Genomic DNA, 22,160 nt, shown 5'->3' with positions numbered 1-22,160 from the left:
CTCCTCCAAAATACTGAAGAGTTCCCTCCTCTTCTTAAACTCATTTTACAAAGTCAGCATGATCCTGATACCAAACCAGAAAATGACACTACTAGAAAAGAAAACTACACACCAATATCCTTGATAAATGTAGATGCAAAACTTCTCAATAAAATGCTAGTAAGTCAAATACAGCAGTACATTAAAAAGATCCCACCATTATCAAGTGGGATTTATCTCTGATCTCTGGGATGCAAGGATGGTTCAACATATATAAATCAATCAATACGATATATCAAATGAATGGAATAAAAATAAACCATACGATCATCTCAATAGATGCAGAAAAAGCATTGGACAAAATTCAACATCTATTCATGATAAAAACTCCCAACAAATTAGGCATAGAAGGAATGTATCTCAACATAATAAAGGCTACAGATGACAAGCCCACAGCTAACCTCATACTCAATAGTGAAAGATTCAAAGATTTTCCTCTAAGATTATAAACAGGACAAAAGGACCCACTTTTACCACACTATTCAATATAGTACAAGAAGTCCTACCTACAAAAACCAAGCTAGAAAAAAATTAAAAGGTATCACAATTGGAAACAAAGAAGTAAACTGTCTCTATTTACAGAGGACATAATTTTATATACAGAAAATCCTAAAGACCTAACAACAAAAAAAACCCTGTAATTCAGTAAAGTTGAATTCAGTAAAGTTGCAGGACACAAAATTAACATTAAAACTCAGTAGTATTTCTACACACTAACAATGAATTTTATAAAAATGAAATAAAGAAATCAATCCCAGGGCACCTGGATGGCTCAGTCAGTTGAGTGTCCAACGTTTAGTTTCAGCTCAGGTCATGATCTCACAATTTGTAAGTTTGAGCCTGTCATTGGGCTCTGGGCTGACAGCACAGAACCTGCTTGGGATTCTCTCTTTCTGCCCCTCCCCTGTTCACTGTCTGTCTGTCTGTCTCTCTCCCTCTCTCAAAATAAATAAATAAACTTAAAAAATGTTTTAATTAAAAAAAATTTTTTAAAGAAATCATTTCCACTTATGATAACTTCAAAAACAATAAAATACTTAGGAATATATTTAATGAAGTGAAAGTTCTCTACCTTGAAAACTACAAGACACCAATGAAAGAAGTCAAAGAAAATACAAATAGATGGAAAGGTATCTCATGTGCGTGGACTATAAGAATATTGTTAAAATGTCAACACTACCAAAAGATATCTATAGATTCAATGCCATCCCTATCAAGATTCCAATGGCAGTTTTTACAGAAGTAGAAAAAAATACTCCTAAAATTTACATGGAAACACAAACGACCCTGAATAGCCAAGAGAATATTGAGAAAAAACAAAGAAGGAAGCAGCATACTTGCAGATCTCAAGCTATACTATAAAAGCTATAGTCATCAAAACAGTATGGTATTGGCATAAATACAGACAAACAGACCAATAGAACAGAAACAAGAGCCCAGCTTATACAGTCGACTAATATTTGACAAGGGAGCCACAATACTCAATGAAGAAAAGACAGTCTCTTCACAATGCATGGTGTTGTGATAACTGGATATTAAAATGCAAAAGAAAGAAACTGAACCCCTATCTCACATTCCTCACAAAAATTAAGTAAAAATGGATTAAAGACGTAAATGAAAACCTGAAACCATGAAACTCCAAGAAGACAGAAATAAAGCTCCCTGACATAGGTCTTAGTAACGATTTTTGGATATGACATCTAAAGCACAAACAACAAAATCAAAAATAAACAAATGGGACTGCATCAAACTAAAAGGCTTCTGCATAGCAACAGAAACCATCCACAAAGTGAAAAGACAACCTAGTTGCTTACAGAATGGGAAAAAATATTTGCAAACCATTTATCTGGTAAGAGGTTAATATGCAAAATATATAAAGAACTTCCATAACTCAATAGCAAAAAGAAAACAAAAACAAAAAACAAAAAACACAACCCACAATTAAATAATAAGCAAAGGACCTAATAGACATTTCTCCAAAGAAGATATATGAAAGGCCAAGAGGTACGTGAAAAGGTCTTCAACATCACTAGTCATCAGGGAAATGCAAATTAAAAGCATAATGAGGTACCACTTCAGACTTGTTAGAATGGCTACCACCAAAAAGACAAGAAAACACTGGCAAAAATATGGAGAAGGGAACCTTTGTGCACTTGGTAGGAATGTAAATTTGTACAGTCACTATGCAAAACAATATGGAGGACCCTAAAAAATTTAAAAACAGAACTATCACATAATCCCAAAATTCCACTTCCAGAAGTATATCCAAAGGAAACTAAAACCCTAGCTTGAAGATGGCTCTGCACCCCCACGTCCATAGCAGCATTATTTATAATAACACAACCTATGATCCATTGAGGATGAAAGGATAAAGAAGTTGTGATATATACATACACAAAGGAATCATATTCAGCCATTTAAAAAATGAGGAAATCCTATCGTTTATTCCAACATGGAGGGATCTTGAAGCCATTATGCTAAGTGAAATAAATCCGAGAAAGACAAATACTGCCTGATTTCATTTACATGTGGACAAAAAGAAACCTCACAGAAAAAGAATAAACCTGTGGTTACCAGAGGCAGAGGGTTGGGAGGGCAAGGGGCGGAACTGGAGGAAGGTGGTCAGAAGGTATAAATTTCCAGTTATAAGTACCAAGGATGTAGCGCACAAATGAAAACAGCTAACAGTGTCGCATGGTATATAGGAAAGTTATTAGAGTAAATTCCAACAGTTCCCCTCACGTAAAGAAATTTGTTTTCTTCTTTTTTCTTTTTCTCTTTCTTTTCTTTCTATTGTATCTATATGGGAAGATGGATGTTAGCCTAATCTATCGTGATGGTATTTTGCAATATATGTAAATTAAAGCATCATGGTGTACACCTTAAACTTATATACTGATGAGTGTCTGTTGTCTCTCAATAAAACTGGTTGGGGGGGGTGGAGAGAAAGAGAAGGATAAACACATGCCTCTGTAGACAGGAGAAATCCCAGAATGCCGGGGAACAGTTCTAGCCAACCCACAATGTGGAGGCAGGAAGTTGCTCTCTCACAGGCTGGCTCTGCTCTATCACGATACCTTAATTCCCAAGAACGGATTGTTCACCTCTGTTCTAACAACAGATTACTATAGTAAATGCAGCATACATTTCTCAATACTTTGGAAATTAAAAGGCACACTTAATTAAAATAGAGCAAACAGAAAGATGCTTTAGAAATACAGATTCAGGGGCGCCTGGGTGGTTCAGCTGGTTAAGTGTCCAACTCTTGGTTTCGGCTCAGGGTCATCATCTCAGTTTGTGGGTATGAGCCCCGCATCGGGTTCCACACTGACAGTATGGAGCCTGCTTGGGATTCTCTCTCTCCCTCTCTCTGCCCCTCCCCTGCTTGCTCTCTCTCTCTCTCAAAATAAGTAAACTTTCCTTTAAAAACTAGATTCAGGGGCACCTGGGTGGCTCAGTCGGTTAAGCGTCCGACTTCAGCTCAGGTCACGATCTCACCGTTCTTGAGTTCGAGCCCCGCGTCAGGTTCTGAGCTGAGAGCTCGGAGCCTGAAGCCTGCTTCGGATTCTGTATCTCCCTTTCTCTCTGCTCTTCCCCCATTCATGCTCTGTCTCTCTCTGTCTCTCAAAACTGAATAAAAGAGTTAAAAAAAATTTTTTTAAATAAATACAAACTACAGATTCAACTCTACCACATGACTATTTGTTGACATGCTATATGCTACAAATGTGAACCAGAAAAATACCTCTTTGGACTTCTCCTCTTTGGTAAATCTTCCAAACTTTTCTATCATCTCAGCCACAAATATAACATCCATCTTGTCAGAAAAATTGGCAGCTTCCACAGTGTAAGCCAGTAACTGTCGGGCTGTGGCCACAGCATTAGTAAGATTGAGAGGCATCTGTATTTAAAAAGGCAAAAAATCTGGCGTTTTATCTTTGCATTCAAAACATGGCAATGAATTCAAAGTCTTTATCATTTATCACCAGGACCTTCTTAAAATGCTTTTTCAAAGCTGAGAAAACTGGAATTATAATGGTAACCAACCTAAAGGCAAATTTTTTTTTTAAACTTTAGATGAAACATAGTAATACATGAAAACACCTCTGGTAAACACACAACACCATCTCTTCTTCTCTGCTTATCCAAATTCTACACATACTCGATTCCAATTGCTTAGTAAAGCCTTTCCTGAGTATTCCAACTGGGAGGGATCAATAACTCCCCTGGAGCCCCAATTCACGAGAGTATGAAGCACTTACTGAACATGTATCTATACTGCCATGCTCTGCCGGTAATGTTTTACATTTGCTTATTTATTGACTTAAACACAACTCAGCACCAACCATTACACCAAGGGTATAACAGCTACCAAGGAGCACAAGAAAATGTGTCACAGGGAGGCCATGTTCCCGCTGCTTACAACGTGGTCAGGTTTAAAAGGATGCACAGGAGAGAATACAAGAAAAGACATATGAGTACAAGTATAACAAGGGATCACTCGTGACAAAGAGATTATAAAAGGAACCCAACAGGTGGCTTCCCAGATGGATTTGAAGGATGGCTGGGAATTCGGTCTAGTGAATATAGATGATAAAGATATTCAAACAAAGGCACCGAGTCAGGCAGTGACTGGAAAGGAAAATCGACACCACAGAGGTCCTTGAATACCGGTTGAGGTGACAAAGCCTAATCCCCAAGACAGAGCAACTGAATGGAAACACCAAATCCTTGTGCTTTACTCGTATTTAAAACACACACAAACACACACCTGGCATTTCAACGAAAATAAATTAACCACCTCAGTCAACGTGAAGACTCTCTAGTTACCTGATTAAACATATAAAGAACTCTAGTGACATCATTTGCATACTGGCAGCGAGAATAATCATCATCCGCCCAGAAGCCGCCTCTGTCACATCTGCGCCAAGCCTTTCTCTCATCCTGCGGGTTTCCAGGGTAGATCCCACTGCCATGGATGTTCCGAGTACACTGAAGGTACGCAGTGATGCCTGCCAACGTTCTGGGCCATCTAGAGAGACGAAGACAAAACTGTATGAAAACACTCACATGGAACACAACCAAATGGGGAAGAAAATCAAGGATGACAACAGGTCACATATAATCAGAGAGAAAAATCAAGAAGAAACAAATTCCTCTCAGAACAAAGACTTTACAAAAAAGGTTAGCATGAACTGAACTGTTTTAAACCATCAGCCACATATATTTTAATACCATAGCATACTTCCTTAAAATTTTCTAAATATTGCTATAAACACACAGGAAAACTGTCTTAAAAAAGAAAATCCCACATATGGCACAGAGTCAGCAGATGTGCAGACAAGAGTCACCACAGCAGGGCCAGGATGGCTCTCCTTAGAAAGGCCTGCTGGGACAACTGGGGACTTGGGAGTATTTGGGACTTGCAGTATTCCCACGAACAGTGAACTGGAGGGCTGTTCACTGTGCCTAGGCTGTTGGGACACACCGCAGGGATTATGCTGAAACTTGCTTTCTTCCTGGGAGTCTGAAATTTTGGTACATGCCAGGCAGAGGGTGCCTACACGGCCAGCAATAAGAACTCGGTGTACTGAGTTTCCCACGGGCTTCCCTGAGCAGCAACGCTGCATAGAGGCTGCTGCCTTTTCATGGCTGAAGGAGGAGCATGCTGTGTGTGATCTTCATGTGAGGGAAAGAGCAGGAAGAAGCCTGCACGTGGATCTCTCCAGAATGCACCTAGGTCGGTCCCCTGGTTATCCTGCTACGTGTCTTACTACATCACTATAATGCATCTTAGCTGTGACCGCAATGACAAGCTGAGTCCACGCGAGTCCTCCTAGCAAACTTCTGCACTTGGGAGTGGCCCAGCAGACCTCCAACATGACACACGAATGAATTTATCTGGGAGAAACTGCTCCCTATTCAACTGGCATGGATTGCCACTAACAGCTGGGAGAAATCTTTGTCATTTGAGCTCCAATTCTCCAAAAGTAGGACTGAAGTGAATATATTTAATAAAAGTTACAGCTGACCTGTAACACGGGAACTGATAAATTACAGCATCAGTCATGCCGAAATATAATTCATCACCGAAATCTGCATAAACAGACTAAGCAACACTAAACTAAATCTTATTAATGCAGTGAAAGTCCAATCGTGTAATATACTAAGGAGTGTCGAAAGCTAATTCACTAATCAGTTAAATAATTAGATTCTTCTATGTTAAAATTTGTAAAATACTCCAATTATGAGTAGGAAGAGAAAATCCACCATAAATAGAAAACATCATGAGCACGTAATAAAAAATGGAGAATAGAACAAAATTCCCAAATGTTGTCTATTTTGCTTTAAAGTATACAGTGTAAATATTATCTGTTAACAGTTAATCTACATAAAGGACTTAGCTCTTGGCAATCATAAAATGCTAATTTCCATATACTCAGGTCAGAGAGATTTTTTTTAAAGGACAAAAAGACAGTTTTTTAAAAAAGCCATGAAGAAGCAGCTGAGCTAAAGACGTTGCATTGCTTCTTCACCTTGGGTTTCAAAGACTAATATCCAAGGGTTTTCTTTCCCTTAAAAGTTGGGCAAAAGGAGCACCAATCAAAGACAGTGCAAACTGGGTATTCAACACAATATTTATGCTGCTTTCAAGAGCAGACATATTTCCCTACATTTACATCAACTATAAAGTCATTATTAAATTCCTAAACATAAAGAACATTAAATAAATAATATAAAGATGCTTTTTAAAAACCTTGAAAAGTTAAGGAGAGTCTAAGGTAAAAGTTGTTACCTTCCACAAATTCTAAATTTTCTATTTAAAAAAACTGTAATACTTAACTCCTTCTGCTTATCTCAACACAGAGTCCACCACCAGTGGCTCCGAAGGTTTCAGGCCATCTGAAAAGCTTTCATTCCCCAATGTCCTTCTGGCTTAATTGTCAGAAAAACCAAATTGGGGAGGAAAAAGGGACATGGGTTTCTCCTAATTCTCATGTCTACGAAACTGCCAATAGGTAAAAGTAACTTAGCAATATGAACCAAAGTTCATCCATAAAAGAGCCCCTGAAAAAAAATAGGACATACCATTAGCCTGTCTGGATTTCACAGTTTTAGTAGAATTTCCAAAACGTTTCCCTAAAGTAGTGGTCCTTAACTTTTACAACAAACTATTAAACATGAAACACTCTGCCTGCAGAGGCTGTTAAATCCACATATCTGAGATAAAATGCAGGCACCTTTTTTTCTTAATCTTCATAAATGAGTCTGGAATCACTGTTCTAAAGGGTAGTCCTAAGATACGTAAGGATATGTATATGAACATGCATGTATTTCTCAAATTTTCTTCTTCAAAACAGGAGACTATGATGCACCTTTAGGAATAAAAACAGATGCGGGCAAATCACTTTTCCAGCACTTTCCATGTCACTGACCTGAAATCACCTTTATTGTTTACCACCCTCTCGGGAGGACAGTACTGTGCAGAGCTTTCTAATACCACAATATCGACGGTTCTCGTATTGTTCCCGCGTTTGGTCTGGACATGACAGCCCCAATTTCCAGTCGATCCAGCCTGAATGTTAGAAATGGTGAGGGCACTGCATGAAGAAAGATTTTAAAAAGAGAGAAAATATGGTTAGACCAAAAAAGGGAGACAATCAGGCTTCTATCATTCACTTAGCAAATACGCCTGAATACACACTGTGGGCAAAGCACTTGCCAGATTAAAAACAAATTTAAAATGATCCCTCCAGGGGCGCCTGGGTAGCTCAACTGGTTAAGCACCCGACTTTGGCTCAGGTCACGATCTCGTGGTTTGTGAGTTCAAGCCCCGCCGTCGGGCTCTCTGCTGTCAGCACACAGCCTGCTTCAGATCCTCTGTCTCCCTCCCTCCCTCTCTCTCCCTCACATGCCCCTCTCACCATGCTAGGATAAATGTTAAATATTTATATATATAGACATACGTATATATGTATGCATGTACATATATATGTACATATGTAAAATATATATATAAATGATCCCTCCATTTAAGTACTTCAGCAGCAAGTCAAGATGAACAGATGAAAAGCTCCTGAAAACACTAGGGTTAGAGCTGTACCAGAAGTATGAGCCTGGGTGGCTCCGTCAGGTAAGCAACCAACTCGACCTCAGCTCAGGTCATGATCTCACAGTAGTGAGAGAGAGTGCTGACAGCACGGAGCCTGTTTAGGATTCTCTCTCTCTCTCTGCCCCTCCTCGTTCTCTTTCTCTCAAACATTAAAAAAAAAAAAAAAGGTACGAACAAAGTGACAGTGAGATGGGACATCATGCCTGACACTTCTCCCACCAGAAAGAGGAAACCAGGATGCAGCCAGGCAGGGCAACAGCCTAAGTGCAAAGGCAGAAACATGGCAGCACATTCTTCGGCAAAACTAATGGAAACGTTTCCAGGTTACGTGTACCTTTCCACTGATTTGAAGGAAAATAGTCAAGCATGAAGGAAGGAGATTAATATTATGAAGTGAACAATTAAGAAAGTATTTAAGGTAAAATACTTTGTGGGAAGAATTCATTAAGTCTCTACAAAGATTTAATAAATTACCAACTAATGCTTTCACAAAAGGAGTTTTCCATGTAAAGGTATACTTCAATTTATAAAACAGCTATATTTCTAAATAGCTGTCAGTAAATTCAATTTTCAAGATGAAATCATAATTCTCTAATATAAAACCTATTAATTAAAGAGCAAATGTCAGAACCTTCAATTAGCCTTTCTCCCCACCATATGACCCACTATGCTATGCTTTTATGTAAATAGAAAATTAAGAGATAATTAGACATAAAGGATGTATCATTTTAATTAACTGACAAAATTATGTCTTGAAGTTAATACACGTTTTTCCAGTCTCCTAAATCATTAATGGCTATACAACATCATATGTTCTAATAAAGACTTTGAGGCACTGTTACTCTGAATCAAAGAAAATGTTTATCATCTTTGTTAATTAAGTCAGTGAACAAACTAACACACTGTAATAAATATATTCCAAATAAAGTACTAAAAGTACTAAATATACTCCCAATAAAGTCCACAAAAAGTACCTTACATTAAATTTAAATAACCAAATTCTAAAATAACCAATCACTCTCTAATCCAGAGGTCCCCAAACTTTCTTGGTTCACAGCACCTTCACTGACAAGAAAATGTTACACAGAGCCCTAAGCCCAAAAGAAATACCTACAATGGTCCAATTACTAAATTAAATCCCAGAATTGTGTATCGATGTCCTAATATCTTAAGAGCCATTTGAAAAAATAATGCACAACAATCCGAGGTAAATATTTCATTCTTCAATGACCACAATTACTTTCTGATGGGTTGTGTCTGTCTTTTGAGCACTCCAAAATTAACCAAATGTCAGATACAGATCAAACGATACCCTTATTTCACGTTCCACAATGACTTTCACACAGTACCTGCTTTGCACCATATTAATAACCCAAAACTCGGTACCCTTAAAGTATGGCGCCACAGAAAGGAATCCAGCATGATCGAATGATACTGTAACTGCCTCAAGTTGGTCCAACAAATGCCAAGTATCCCCACGCTTCTTCAAAACCTTAAAACAGGGGCGCCTGGGTGGCTCAGTCGGTTAAGAACCTGACTCTGGGTTTCGCTCAGGACATGATCTCACGGTTCGTGAGTCTGAGCCCCATGTTGGGCTCTGTGCTGACAGCGTGGAGCCTGCTTGGGATTCTCTGTCTCCCTCTCTCTCTGCCCCTCCCCGACTCTCTCTCAAACACAGACAAATAAAGTTTAAAAAAAGAAAAAAACTTACAACATCCCACAGCACCTCTGTAAACTCACTGTGATGTCCCAAGGCACTTCAGCACACCCGCTGGGAGCGAAGGTCCTAACACATTCTGCCAACATGCTTTTAAAGATAACCTTTAGCAACACTTTCAATGCTTTAAACCAATTATCAGAATAAACTTTTCGGGAATCCTCAAGGCAGCATATTTGGAGATTTAAGGAGGAAGAAGCAGCCTCAATTTTATCTTTGAGGAAAAGTGCAAACTCTGATTCTTACCAAGGGAGAATGGATAACATGAGAAAAACCACGGAAGAACAAACAAGTATCTCAGGTTAACCAAATTGATAACCATCATTTCCTTTTCCTGCAACTCCTTTACTATTCGGAGGCAAATTTTGGGTAAAGGACTTCATATGAAAGATTTTCACATTTGTCAAGTGTCCCTCCCAAAAAAAACTATTAGGCAAGGATGCTGACGTTAGAATTAATTTTTGGTCCTGCTTACAAAGAATTTAAAGTATGACCTGCAGAAATAAATGTCTAAAGTTAATCTAGTTACTTTATAATTGCAAAATGTAAAGAGTACTAAATGATTGAGAGCCTTTTTATTTAAAAAAAGGTTCTATATATTTTAATATGTTATTGTTGCTATATCATATCTCAATTATTGTCTATTCATATTAAAAAATGCTTAAAGCACATAACTCCATGAGTTTTAACATATGTACAATGCTTGTGAAATTATCACAACACAAGTGAGGTAACAATTAGTCTTCTCACTGGGACTTAAACTGTTTCTAACAATCTCACTCCCTAATTAAAAAAAATAAATAAATAAAATAAACCTCTGATTCTGGGAAGAGCAGGGAAGCTCCTATGAAACTACCCTCCTTGCAGTTAACAATTATACACTCCGGACAAACTACAACATGACGCCTATCTCAACACACGGTCAGTGATCCAAGGCAAGCAGAAACCGGAGACAAGCTGACACCTGGAAGAAGGGATCAGCACCGGGGAGTAAGACCAGTAAAGTGTTTTCAATGGCTTTTACCCAAGGACAGGCCCCACTCAAATAGAAATTCACAGTCTTACTTGTTGAAAAATCAGAGGACAGAGGTAGACAGGAACCTGGCTGGAAGCCCAAACTTCTGCATAGAACATCTACCTGGATCTCTAACTGGCCCCTGATAGAGTGGGCACCAAGCAGACTTCAGATGCTGCCCAGCACAGAAAAGACAGAAGTAGGAGTTTGAGTTTAGCCAAACTAAATGCCTGAGGGAACAAAAACCAGCTGACTTCAAGCAAATGGAAGAGAACCCAGAGTCAGGGGTTTGTAAACTTTTTCTTCAAAGGCCAGACAGTAATTATTTCAGGCTTAGCTGGCCAAGAAGCAACATTGAAAATATTATATTGGTACTTATGTAACTATTCACAAACGTTAGAAATATTCTTAGCCCACAGGCCCATCAGGCCAGGTGTGGACCATAGGCTGTACTTTGCCAGCTTCTCTATAGTGAATCATTCACACTGTCCAGGATAGAATCCAACATTATTAGACACATGAACAATATTTTTTCCTTATTCATTTATCTTGAGAGAGATGGTGCAAGTGGGGGAGGGGCAGAGAGCAAGAGGGAGAGAGAGAATCCCAAGCAGGTTCCCCATGCCATCAGCAGAGTCCAACCCAACAAGGGCTTGAACCCACAAACCATGAGATCATGACCCAAGCCAAAGTCAGATGCTTAACCAATTGAGCCACCCAGGCACCTCAACATTTTTTAAATAATAAAATATAAAACATATTCAAAAGCAAAGACGACAGTGGTGATGATTCCAAGATAACCTAGATATTGGAAATAGCAGGCAAGAATTTAAAAGCATCTATTATAAATATGTTAGAAGACACAAAGAAAAATATGCTTCTAATAAACAGACAGGAAATCTCAGGAGGGAAACAAAAATTGTAAAATAGAATATCCTATCCCCGAAATTCTCAGACAGAATTCTCAAGTCAGAATGCCTTTATTTTCTTGATAATTTTTTTTAATGGCACCTCTTTGAATCTGCAATGATATTACCCTAAGTTGCTCTAAAAGAGTTTGGAAACTACAGACCTATTCTTAAATAGATAGAAGTAGGAAGAATAAATAGTAAGAAGGGTGGCTCAGTCGCTTAAGCATCTGACTCTTGATTTCAGCTCAGGTCATGATCTCTCACAGTTGTGAGACTGAGCCCCACGATGCACTCTGCATTGGGCGTGGAACCTGCTAAAATTCTCTCTCCCTCTCACTCTGCCTCTCCCCCACTCACACCTGTGCACACACACTCTCTCTCAAAAAAACAAAACAAAACAAAAGAACGAAATTGGTAGGAAGGAAAAAAAGAGAGAGACACAAGAAAGAAGAAAAAAGAAAATTCAATGCCTACAGGTTAAGAGTTTACCAAAATAAAATATATAGTGATAATATCATATATTTTCACTCTGTTTTTTTATACTTTATAACGCTCATTCAAATCAATGATTTTGGTGATCATACCAGTCATTGGGTTAACAGGACAGGTGTTAAATCTTTTATACTGATGGAGGAGAGAAAGGAAATACAGTATCCTAAACTGTAGCATTAACCTACAGTGAAAATTAGGTGATTGCTAAATGTGAAAATCTGAGTTTAGCAGCAGTAAATGGTTAGAAATTAAGTTTGGTACAAAAAGTTTACATTTTTCCTCCTAAAACTTTTAACAAAAACAGTCTCCAACTTTTTAACAGCGTTTCCCTTTCTTCCTATACTTTTCTGCTCCACAACTGGATAACAAAGGTAGCTATTTAATTTCCGGAAATGAGTAACAATCAGGAAAAGGAAAACCAAATGTTTGTATTTTTAAATGCAAGAAGATAAAATGTTAGTTCAAATTCTAACACTTCAATTCTGAAATACAGAAAATCCACGGAGACGATTCCTCATCTAAAAAAGTTTACCTGGCAATCAACGAGCAGTTGTGAATCATGTTCTTTTCCACAAAGATACCTTGAGATTCATCAGTTTCAACTATGCGTCCATCCTGATACCACAACACTTGCATGTCCTGATCAATATATGAAGCCATACACTGGAAGGGAAGGCTGTCTCCTTCAAACACAACTTGACGATGAGAAGGAGTCATGTAGAAAGATGGTAATTCAAGGGGTGGATCTACAGACCATAAAACAAAGACTCAGGAAACAGATACCATACTATATTCACTCTCCAGAGTTAAAAGCTATTGAAACTCTTTTTTGGGGGGGCCACTGGGGTGGCACAGCCAGTTAACCGTCCAACTTTGGCTCCGGTCATTCATGATCTCACGGTTCATGAGTTTGAGACCCGTATCGGGCAATGTGCTGACAGCTCAGAGCCTGGAGCCTGCTTCAGATTCCGCGTGTGTCTCTCTCTCTTTCTCAAAAATAAATATACACAGAAAGAAAAAACTCTATTATGAAAACAAAATTTTTTAATTTATTTTTAACATTTACTTATGTTAAAGCAAGACAGAGAGAGAGAGAGAGCACATGCGCGCAAGCGTGTGCATAAGCGGGAGAGGGGTAAAGAGAGAGGGAGACACAGAATCCAAAGCAAGCTCTAGGCTCTGAGCTTGTCAGCACAGAGCCTAACACAGGGCTCCAGCTCCAACTCACGAGCTGTGAGATCCCAACCTGATTTGAAGTTGGATGCTTAACCAACTAAGCCACCCAGGTACCCCCAAAGCGATAGAAATTCTAATTAAAATGTTTTAAATGAAAAAAACAAATTTTCCCCAGTGACCAGCATTTTCATGCTAGCACCAACAAGGCTCTTACTGAGATAAGTGGCTCCTAAATGAAAACAAAATTAGTAAAATTAAAATGAAACCATTTCATAATCAGTTCTGACATTTAAAGTTGTTCCTGTTTTATCGCTTCTCGGCCTTTTGGCTAAGATCAAGTGTAAAGTTGTTCCTGTTTTGTGGTATCTAACCAATTACTAAGAAAACAAATTGTAAAATAATACTTAAATCTGGAGAATGGAGCTGGTGATAAGTAAATACTGATAGACATACAATTTTAGAATACATTTAGAAGACAGCATTACCTTTGATTAAACCACTGCTTTCTGCTTACATAAGTGATGAATACTCACTGAGAAAACTTAGAACATTTAAAGAAAAGGGAAAGAAAAATCTTTTAAGATCCCACATATCATCATCATTTTAACAAGGTGATATGGGGTGCCTGGGTGGCTCAGGTGGTTCAGCGTCCAACTCTTGGTTCTAGTTCAGGTCATGACCTCATGGTTTGTGAGTTCGAGCCCCATGTCAGGCTCTACATTATCAGCATGGAGCCTGCTTGGGACTCTCTCTCCCTGCCCCTTTGCTGCTCATGTGCACTCTCTCTCTCTCTCAAAATAAATAAACTTTAAAAAAAAAAAATTAAAAAAATAAAAGCTGATATATTTCCTTCCAGTCAGAAAAATAACAGGGAGGAATTCTAAATATATGTGCAAAACTATACACAAATACCATGGGCTCATTAAAGGCCTTTAGAATACTTAGTCCACTGTCTACTACTTTTACCTGTATGTACTCTATCCTCTCTCTTATTTTTATTTATTTTTATTTTTTTAAGTTTATTTATTTACTTTGAGAGAAAGAAAGAGAGACAGGAGAGAACACAAGGAGGGGAGGGCAGAGAGAGATGGAGAGAGAGAATCCCAAGCAGGCTCCGCACAGCATGGAGCCCAATGTGTGGCTCAAACCACGAACCACGAGATCATGACCCGAGCCAAAGTCAGATGCTTAACCAACTGAGCCACCAGGTGTCCAAGTTGTGGTCTATCCTAAAGAGTAACAGCACATATGCAAACACGCATACAAAGAAATGAATCCTTGGAAATTATTAACAAACTAAATACGCAGTAATAAGGAAGCGGTCAAGTTACAGCTACATCTGAATCATGTACTGGTATGCATCTCTTTTATATGATGAGGATATGGGTTTACATCATCTCCAGTTTTAAAAAGTTACAAAATATTATTAGCGTATGATGAGGTTTTGGTCAAAACACAGGAAAAGGATGAAGAAAATATACTGAGTTATCTTTGACAACAGCTACCTTTGGGAATGCAAGCATGGGCTTTTTTGGGTTTGTTTGTTTTTAATTTTTTTAGTGTTTATTTATTTTTGAGAGACAGAGCACAAGCAGGGGAGGGGAAGAGAAAGAGGGAGACACAGAATCCAAAGGAGGCTCCAGTCTCCACACTATTAGCACACAGCTCGTTGTGGGGCTTGAACTCACGAACCATGAGATCATGACCTGAGCCGAAGTTGGATGCTTAACCAACTGAGCCACCCAGGCACCCCATAGGTTTGCTTCTTTTAGTGTCTTTTCTCTTCCAGCTTTATTGAGGTATAACTGACAGAACTATAATATATTTTTGTTCATTTTATTCTTCCCACCCATGTTTAAAATTGTAAGATATTTAAAGTGTACATCATGATGATTTGACATATGTATATGTTATTTCTTTTCACAAATCTTAATTTTCATCTAATGAGCATATTTTACTTGTGAAACTACAACAATAAAGATAATAAAGAAAAAATGTAAACAAGTATAGAACTGCTTATTTCCAGACACAAAGTCTGGAATCTCCTCTTATCATTTTAAGGAATATTTTTGGTTTATTTGTATTTTTTTTCTTTTTAATAAATATGTTGTATTTCCCTCAAGTCTTCAAATACTCTTCAAAATTATGAATTTTAATAGCTGCATTATTATAAATAGATGTGTCACAAGTAATTCAATCAATCCCCTATTTTTGAGGATTGAAGATATGCTTATACTTAAATACTAACATAGCTGATCATTTCCTAAGAATTACACCCTCCTATAGAATCACTGGATTAAATTGTATCAAATTTTTGAGAACACCGATACATACTGCCAAAGTGTATGTCAAAAAGGCTCTATTAATTCACACTCCTACCAACAAGTAGTATGATTGCAACCTCAGATTTTTTTTTTTTACTATCAAATTCCTGATTTGCCAACTGATAGAAAATTTGAAGATTGTCTGAACTTGCTTTTCGTACAGAAAGCCCTTCAAAACCTAAGAACTTTGAACACCCATCCAAAACTGTTTTATCCGGTTGACTTAACTATTCACATACACTAAATATGTATTATCAGATCCATGAAGAGTAACAGTTGTAATCAGTTCCATCACAGTGTGAAGAGAACTTCACAGTTTGTCAAGAAAAAGACAGTAGCAAGTAAAATATGGCAAACACTTTCTCTCTTTCTCTTTCTCTCTTACCACACGTCAACAACTCCTGCTTCACACCCGTGACTGGCTGGGCCTGAAGAGACTTAGGATAAACACACCGCGTGTCCCGGACAGTGATGTTTCTCTCCTTTACCCAGCGATGCATCCACAGTATATTACAATCACACAAAAGATACTCAGTCTGAAACTCTCTGTAACATACAAAATTCGAATTAGTGATTACAGTGAATGTAATAAAATGGCATGTTTGCTTTATACTGCTGGCTTCTGCTTTGACAAGCACACTGGTGCTCACCCTGGGATGCCTGGGGCACAAACCACCCACCGGTTGTGTTCTCCTTGCTAATGAGAGGACAGGAGGAATGGCTGACCCCAGCCCTACCCCCCTGACCGCTTCAGATCAAAGCTGGTATGCAAACAAAATCTACACATCATCCCTCTTCTATGTAACAGGCTCCTGAATCCCAGGGTCTAGAATAGCAAACCTCTACCTTCTGGGCCTATCAAACTTCTACCCATTCATCAAAAAGCATGGGGATACGAACACCTTATGTAATAGGGGGACAAAACATAGATACAACTAACACAGAACCTAACACATCCTGCACAAATAAATCAAAGTGCAAAGAACAAATATAACATGTGTGTTCCTAGCACGGACCGTGCATCAGCACAGGCTTCATCTCATTAATTCTGGCAAAAAAAAAAAAAAAAAGGAGGTGGGATGAGTGATACACAAAAGAGAAAGTAAATTTTAGAAAACACTACGGAAGGACGACTGGACTGACTTCTAACCCCTAAGCACCACTTTCTGGTTGGTTTCCAGCACGCGGAGGTAAAAACGCTAGCCATTTTTCCCAATTTTTGGATAAAAATACCTCCTACATTCCTACTGCCCAAGGTCTCAAAAGCCAGATTACTCTCCGTAGTCCTTATTTTCTAAACTTACAGAAATGGTTGACTTGAGCCTACTACATATGCCAAATAGAGATGTTTTCATTCACTAAACAATGGTAATGGCAACAAAAAGAAAGACGAGACAGACTTTGATCCACGGTGGCTCTTCAAGTGGATACATGTGTCCATATCTATAATGGTGAGGAGCCAGACGAATGCCTAAGTATTAGCTACATCTCAGTGAAAACTGCTAAACAGTACACCTAGAAAATTAACGGAGAAGGGCAGAGAAGAGACAGGGAAGGAAAGGTTAAAAAAAAAAAAAATGGAGAAGACAAGGCACAGTAGGGAAGATAGCGTCTGCAAGAGAAGACATTTTTCCCTGGAAAAATAATCAACCCCATAAATTATACACAATAAAGATTTGAAAAAACATTATATTTAACTGTATCTCCAATAGAAATTAGTATAACTTACAGTTTGAAATATATTATGGTTTAATGTGGAAATACAATTACCGTCAAAAGGAACTCCCATACAATCTCAGTTAATAAAACTGTTTTGGGAGGAAAAAAAAAGATCAGCCAATTCTAAAGCTACAGAGAGCTATGTCAGTATGATCTTACGTTGGTTTCGTAAAGCAGGCATTCTACATAAACAATCCTAGAAATTTCAGTAATTAGTTGTGAATTCAGTTTGGGGAAAGGGTTACAAGATAAAAGTAAAACCCTAAGTATAAAATATTCTTCACAATAGACTTTCATAGGGAAGGATATTTTTATACTTTGAGGATTCAACTAGTCAAACAATCTTTTCTAATTTGAAAATAAAGTGAAAGAGAATGAATTGCCCATTTATTTACTCTAAATATAGAGACAGTATTCTAAGGAGAAAATGGCTGTCCCAGTCTGAAACACATTACTCTGGTTTATAGCATGCTTTTCAATGAGAATTCATGCTCTCAACTGAGAATCTAACTTTTGCAAAATTTCACATTTTCCCCATGAAGTCTCTTAAACCATATAATAACTGTTTTTAATTCTTAAAAAAAAATCAAGATTTATTTTTCAAAACAGGAAAAAAATTTTTTTCTTACTTACAATGACCGTAATGAACCAAGATAATCAAAAGTTCCTTGAGATAATGAAGAAAACAAATTCCCTGAAAGGTTTCTGGGAAAGAAAAAAGAAAAAAAAAAGGAAATAATTTCATATAAAAAATACAATTATGTATCATTTTATACAATTTTCTAAAGTGTCCTATAATCACTGAGTAATGTTATAAAGAATTTATGAAAGTTGTTTTAAATCTTATAAAAAGGAGCAAGTACTAAATACTTTATCCAAGGATGAATAACTTTGTTCTCAGCCTATCTCAAGTAATAAAATTAAAGTTATTACTATCACATAGGATTTTCTACCAAATAACAGGCGAATCTAAAAGCTACCTTACTAATAAGGTAGAGCCTTAGTCATGCTCTCATTTTAAGTAAATCAGTCTTCGTATGTTAACTCCGCATCATGTAAGAAAGCAGAAATTTAAAAACCAGAAAAGGACAAGGACAAGGATGATCTGAATAATCATCAGCAGCAACCCACAGGAAGCGGATAAAAAAATGTGAACAGAGTGGAAAGAGTCCAGGGTTTAAGACGGACATAATTCAGTGTGGGCCTTGGGAAAATTACTTAACCTATTTTGTTTCCTCCCCTTGTATCAGATGACTTTAATAAATACCTAACCCTTGCTGAGTTTTGTATGAATTAAACCCAGAACGTCCCATGCTACAATCTGAGTGGTTTGGTAAACCCAGAAGTATTCCGCGCTTGACCATAAGCTCCGGGAGCAGCAGGACTTGTGCGTCTTATTTATCAGGGTACCCCTGGCAGCTAGTAACAAGCTGTGGTACACAGTAGGTGCTCCGTGGTGGTGGCTGACTATTCGGGATGTGGACTCCACTTCAGGAGGCTCTGAATACTAAATCAGGACTGAGGGCACCGGAAAAATGGCAGGAAGGTCAACCCCCACAAGATCTGAAGATCTGTTCTCTGTCTATAGTACTATCAAGAATAGATACAATTTAGACCTAGAATTCTCAAAGGAGATGCCCTGAGACTTGGGAAAAAGCCTGCCTCTCACTGGGATCTGGACTGAATCCCTCCTGTGTGGACAATCAGGTAGATGGATTCCCTGGTGGGGAGAGGGGACAGAACTGATCCAGGAAAGGTCAGCCATTCCTGTGACATCTGCAGTCGTGTATTCCTGGATGGGAAGACTTAATATGACACAAATGCCAATCCTTCAAAAATTAATATACAATGAAATTCAGTAACAAAAAAAAAAAAGACCTCCCTGGATTGGCTTTTAAATATAATATACGAATTTTTGATAGAAAAGGCCTGGATAAAAGGGTTCAGATTCTCATAGGAGAGCTGCCTAGGAATGTAAGCAAACAAACAGAAAAGGAGATTTGCCATTAAAAGAATGATGAAAGAGATGCCCTTCTCTTTTTTGGCCTATCAGAAGGGATACTGAATGTGGATTTTGAAAAGGGTATTACAGATGGAAGTGTAAATCATTATTATATTTTTAAAAAGTAACCTAGGGGCACCTGAGTGGCTCAGTGGGTTTAGCGTCCCATTCTTGATTTTGGCTCAAGTCATGATGTCACAGTCCTGGGATCGAGCCCCACACAGGGGTCTGCACTGGGTGTGGAGCCTGCTTAGGATTCTCTCCCCCCTCCCTCTGCCCCTCCCCCACCCGCATGTCTGTGCTCACTCCATCGTGCCGCTCTTTCTCTCTCTCCTCTTGAAATTAACTTAAAAAAAAAAAAAGTAACGGGGTGCCTGGGTGGCTCAGTCAGTTGAGCGTCTGACTTTGGCTCAGGTCATGATCTCACAGCTCGTGAGTTCGGGCCCCGTGTCGGGCTCTGTGCTGACAGCTCAGAGCCTGGAGCCTGCTTCTGCTTCTGTGTCTCCCTCTCTCTCTGCCCCTAACCTCCTCGCATTCTGTCTCTGTCTCTGTCAAAAATAAATAAACATTAAAAAAAAAAAAATTAAAAAAAAAAAAAGTAACCTACATGCAATTAAAATGAACAACAGTACCTGTATGAAGCTATCCTACGCGGAATTACATGATTACTTGGATCTGTTTAAACCAATGTAGGCAGGAAGGCAAAAGAGATGGGAGGCATAACTAAAACAAGACTGGTTATGCAGTTGCTAAGTGTTAAAACAGGAGGAAGGTTACATGGAAATTCCTTATATAATTGTCTCTAACTTTTTTTTAACAAGCTTGAAAAATTCCTTAATAGTAAGTTGGAAATAAAGCTCTATCCTATAAATACACGATTTAAGTATAAACAAAATAAAAGCACCTTACAGGGATCATTAGATTCTAATTATTAGGTAATTTTATTCTAATTATTAGTTATTATTAGCGATTTCCTCTTGGAAATCACAGAGGAAGGAATCACACTGGGGTGAGACATGCCATCCTTCCAGGAAATCCCAACACAAACCAATTTTTCCTCCAGCGTTCAAACAGACTGGCTGAACACCAAACAGAGTGACTGGCTTTGGTTTGGGGACCATAAAAACTTACACGTGTTTTAAAACACTACAATCACACTCCAGCTCTGAGAGGCTTACACAGAAAAAGCAAAAGGGAACTGAGAATGACAACGGCACAGCAAAGTCATTGCTGCCCAGTCTATCAGCTCACTGAATGGAACAGCAGGTGACTTATCCATCCATCCCCCACCCCCACCCTTGCATTGTTTCTTAATGTCTTAATTTTTATTTACTTACTTTTTGCTAAACGGATACATCTGAATTCCTGTAAGTTAAATATATACATCACCTGTGTATATACAGGGATATTTACCAGGGCCAATGGATTAAAGGAAGGGAAAATGCAATCAAATAGAATCTCCTTCAACAGAAGAACAACTGACTAAATTATAATCAGTTCTACACTAGGGATATTCTGTAACTATTAACAAACAAGGACTACGACAACATGTACCCCCTTGAAAAGAGATTAATGATATATGGGTACTTTTTTTAAGTAAACTGCTGAGTACAGCACACATTTAAAGCCCTATATGCATGCCCGTACATTTGTGGGAGCAACATAAAATATGAAAATAAGACAGCCACATAGTGAGTACAGGCGACCTCACAGTGGTATGTCTGAGGTGATGGAAGGAGGCTTAACTTTTCCTTCAGCTCTCTAAATGGTTTTATTACTTAATGACATCACTAACTGTTCAATTGTATAAAGGAAGTTTTCATAAACACCACTTACCAATTATTTCTGATAGAAAAATATTAAATGTGTAATTCTTAGAAAAAAAATACCAGATTTAAATTGATCAAAATTCATAAGAAAGAAAAAAGGAGAAAGCTTTTGATTTGCTGATCTCCTAACAATTTCTGTGGAAATTAACCTCCTAAATGAAGGAGAGAGACTTATAATGAAAATATACAATGCAATTCAGAGGAAAAAAAAAAAAATCTCTGGTTTGGCTTTTAAATATGGTGTCCACGGTGCATCTGGGTGGCTCAGTTGGTTGACTGTCAGACTTTGGCTCAGGTCATGATCTCACAGCTCGTGAGTTTGAGCCCCGCATCAGGCTCTGTGCTGACAGCTCAGAGCCTGGAGCCTGCTTCAGATTCTGTGTCTCCCTCTCTCTCTGCCCCTTCCCCAGCTCACGCTGTCTCTCTGGCCTTCAAAAATAAATAAACATTAAAAAATAATTTAAATATAGTATCTATTTTTAGCTCCTCATCTTCGGTTTGCCGGTTATTTCCACTGCTGAGCAGGATAGGGTGGGAACCTCTGGGAAGTTAAGCCCTCACTTCTCTGAGACGGTTCTCCCCAGAAATTCTCCATCAACAAAGGCTGAGATCCACAGATAGAATTAATCAATTTTACCCTCTACATCCATGTCCACTGAAGCCTCAGACTATTTAAAGTTATTTTTGAATTCTTAACCTAAGCCTCTAAAGCCACAGCTTGTTTCAAAACAATGAGAAGCCAGGGCAAGAAGGCTACAGTCTGTGTGCCAGGGTCTCATCCAGCCTCCCTGGCAAGAGGCCTCCATTCCAGCCTCCTTGGCTA

At 38.3% G+C, this 22,160-nt stretch overlaps 1 protein-coding gene across 1 annotated transcript in view; it reads right to left on the bottom strand.

Moving 5' to 3' along the window:
- ADGRA3 (adhesion G protein-coupled receptor A3) overlaps positions 1 to 22,160 on the bottom strand; it is a gene marked incomplete at its 5' end in the record, with an annotated part of 135,875 nt that overhangs the window by 55,697 nt on the left and 58,018 nt on the right. Inside the window, 6 exons of the mRNA XM_040493661.1 lie at positions 3,785 to 3,940; positions 4,870 to 5,071; positions 7,476 to 7,640; positions 12,820 to 13,033; positions 16,173 to 16,333; positions 18,140 to 18,211. Coding sequence (XP_040349595.1) covers positions 3,785 to 3,940; positions 4,870 to 5,071; positions 7,476 to 7,640; positions 12,820 to 13,033; positions 16,173 to 16,333; positions 18,140 to 18,211 — 970 coding nt within the window. The remainder of the gene's footprint in view (positions 1 to 3,784; positions 3,941 to 4,869; positions 5,072 to 7,475; positions 7,641 to 12,819; positions 13,034 to 16,172; positions 16,334 to 18,139; positions 18,212 to 22,160) is intronic.

Source organism: Herpailurus yagouaroundi, unplaced genomic scaffold, assembly GCF_014898765.1.
Source record: "Herpailurus yagouaroundi ecotype Mexico unplaced genomic scaffold, PumYag 28, whole genome shotgun sequence".
NCBI lineage: Eukaryota > Metazoa > Chordata > Mammalia > Carnivora > Felidae > Herpailurus > Herpailurus yagouaroundi.
Note: the sequence above shows the minus strand (reverse complement) of the source record. Positions and strands in the feature narration are given on the sequence as shown.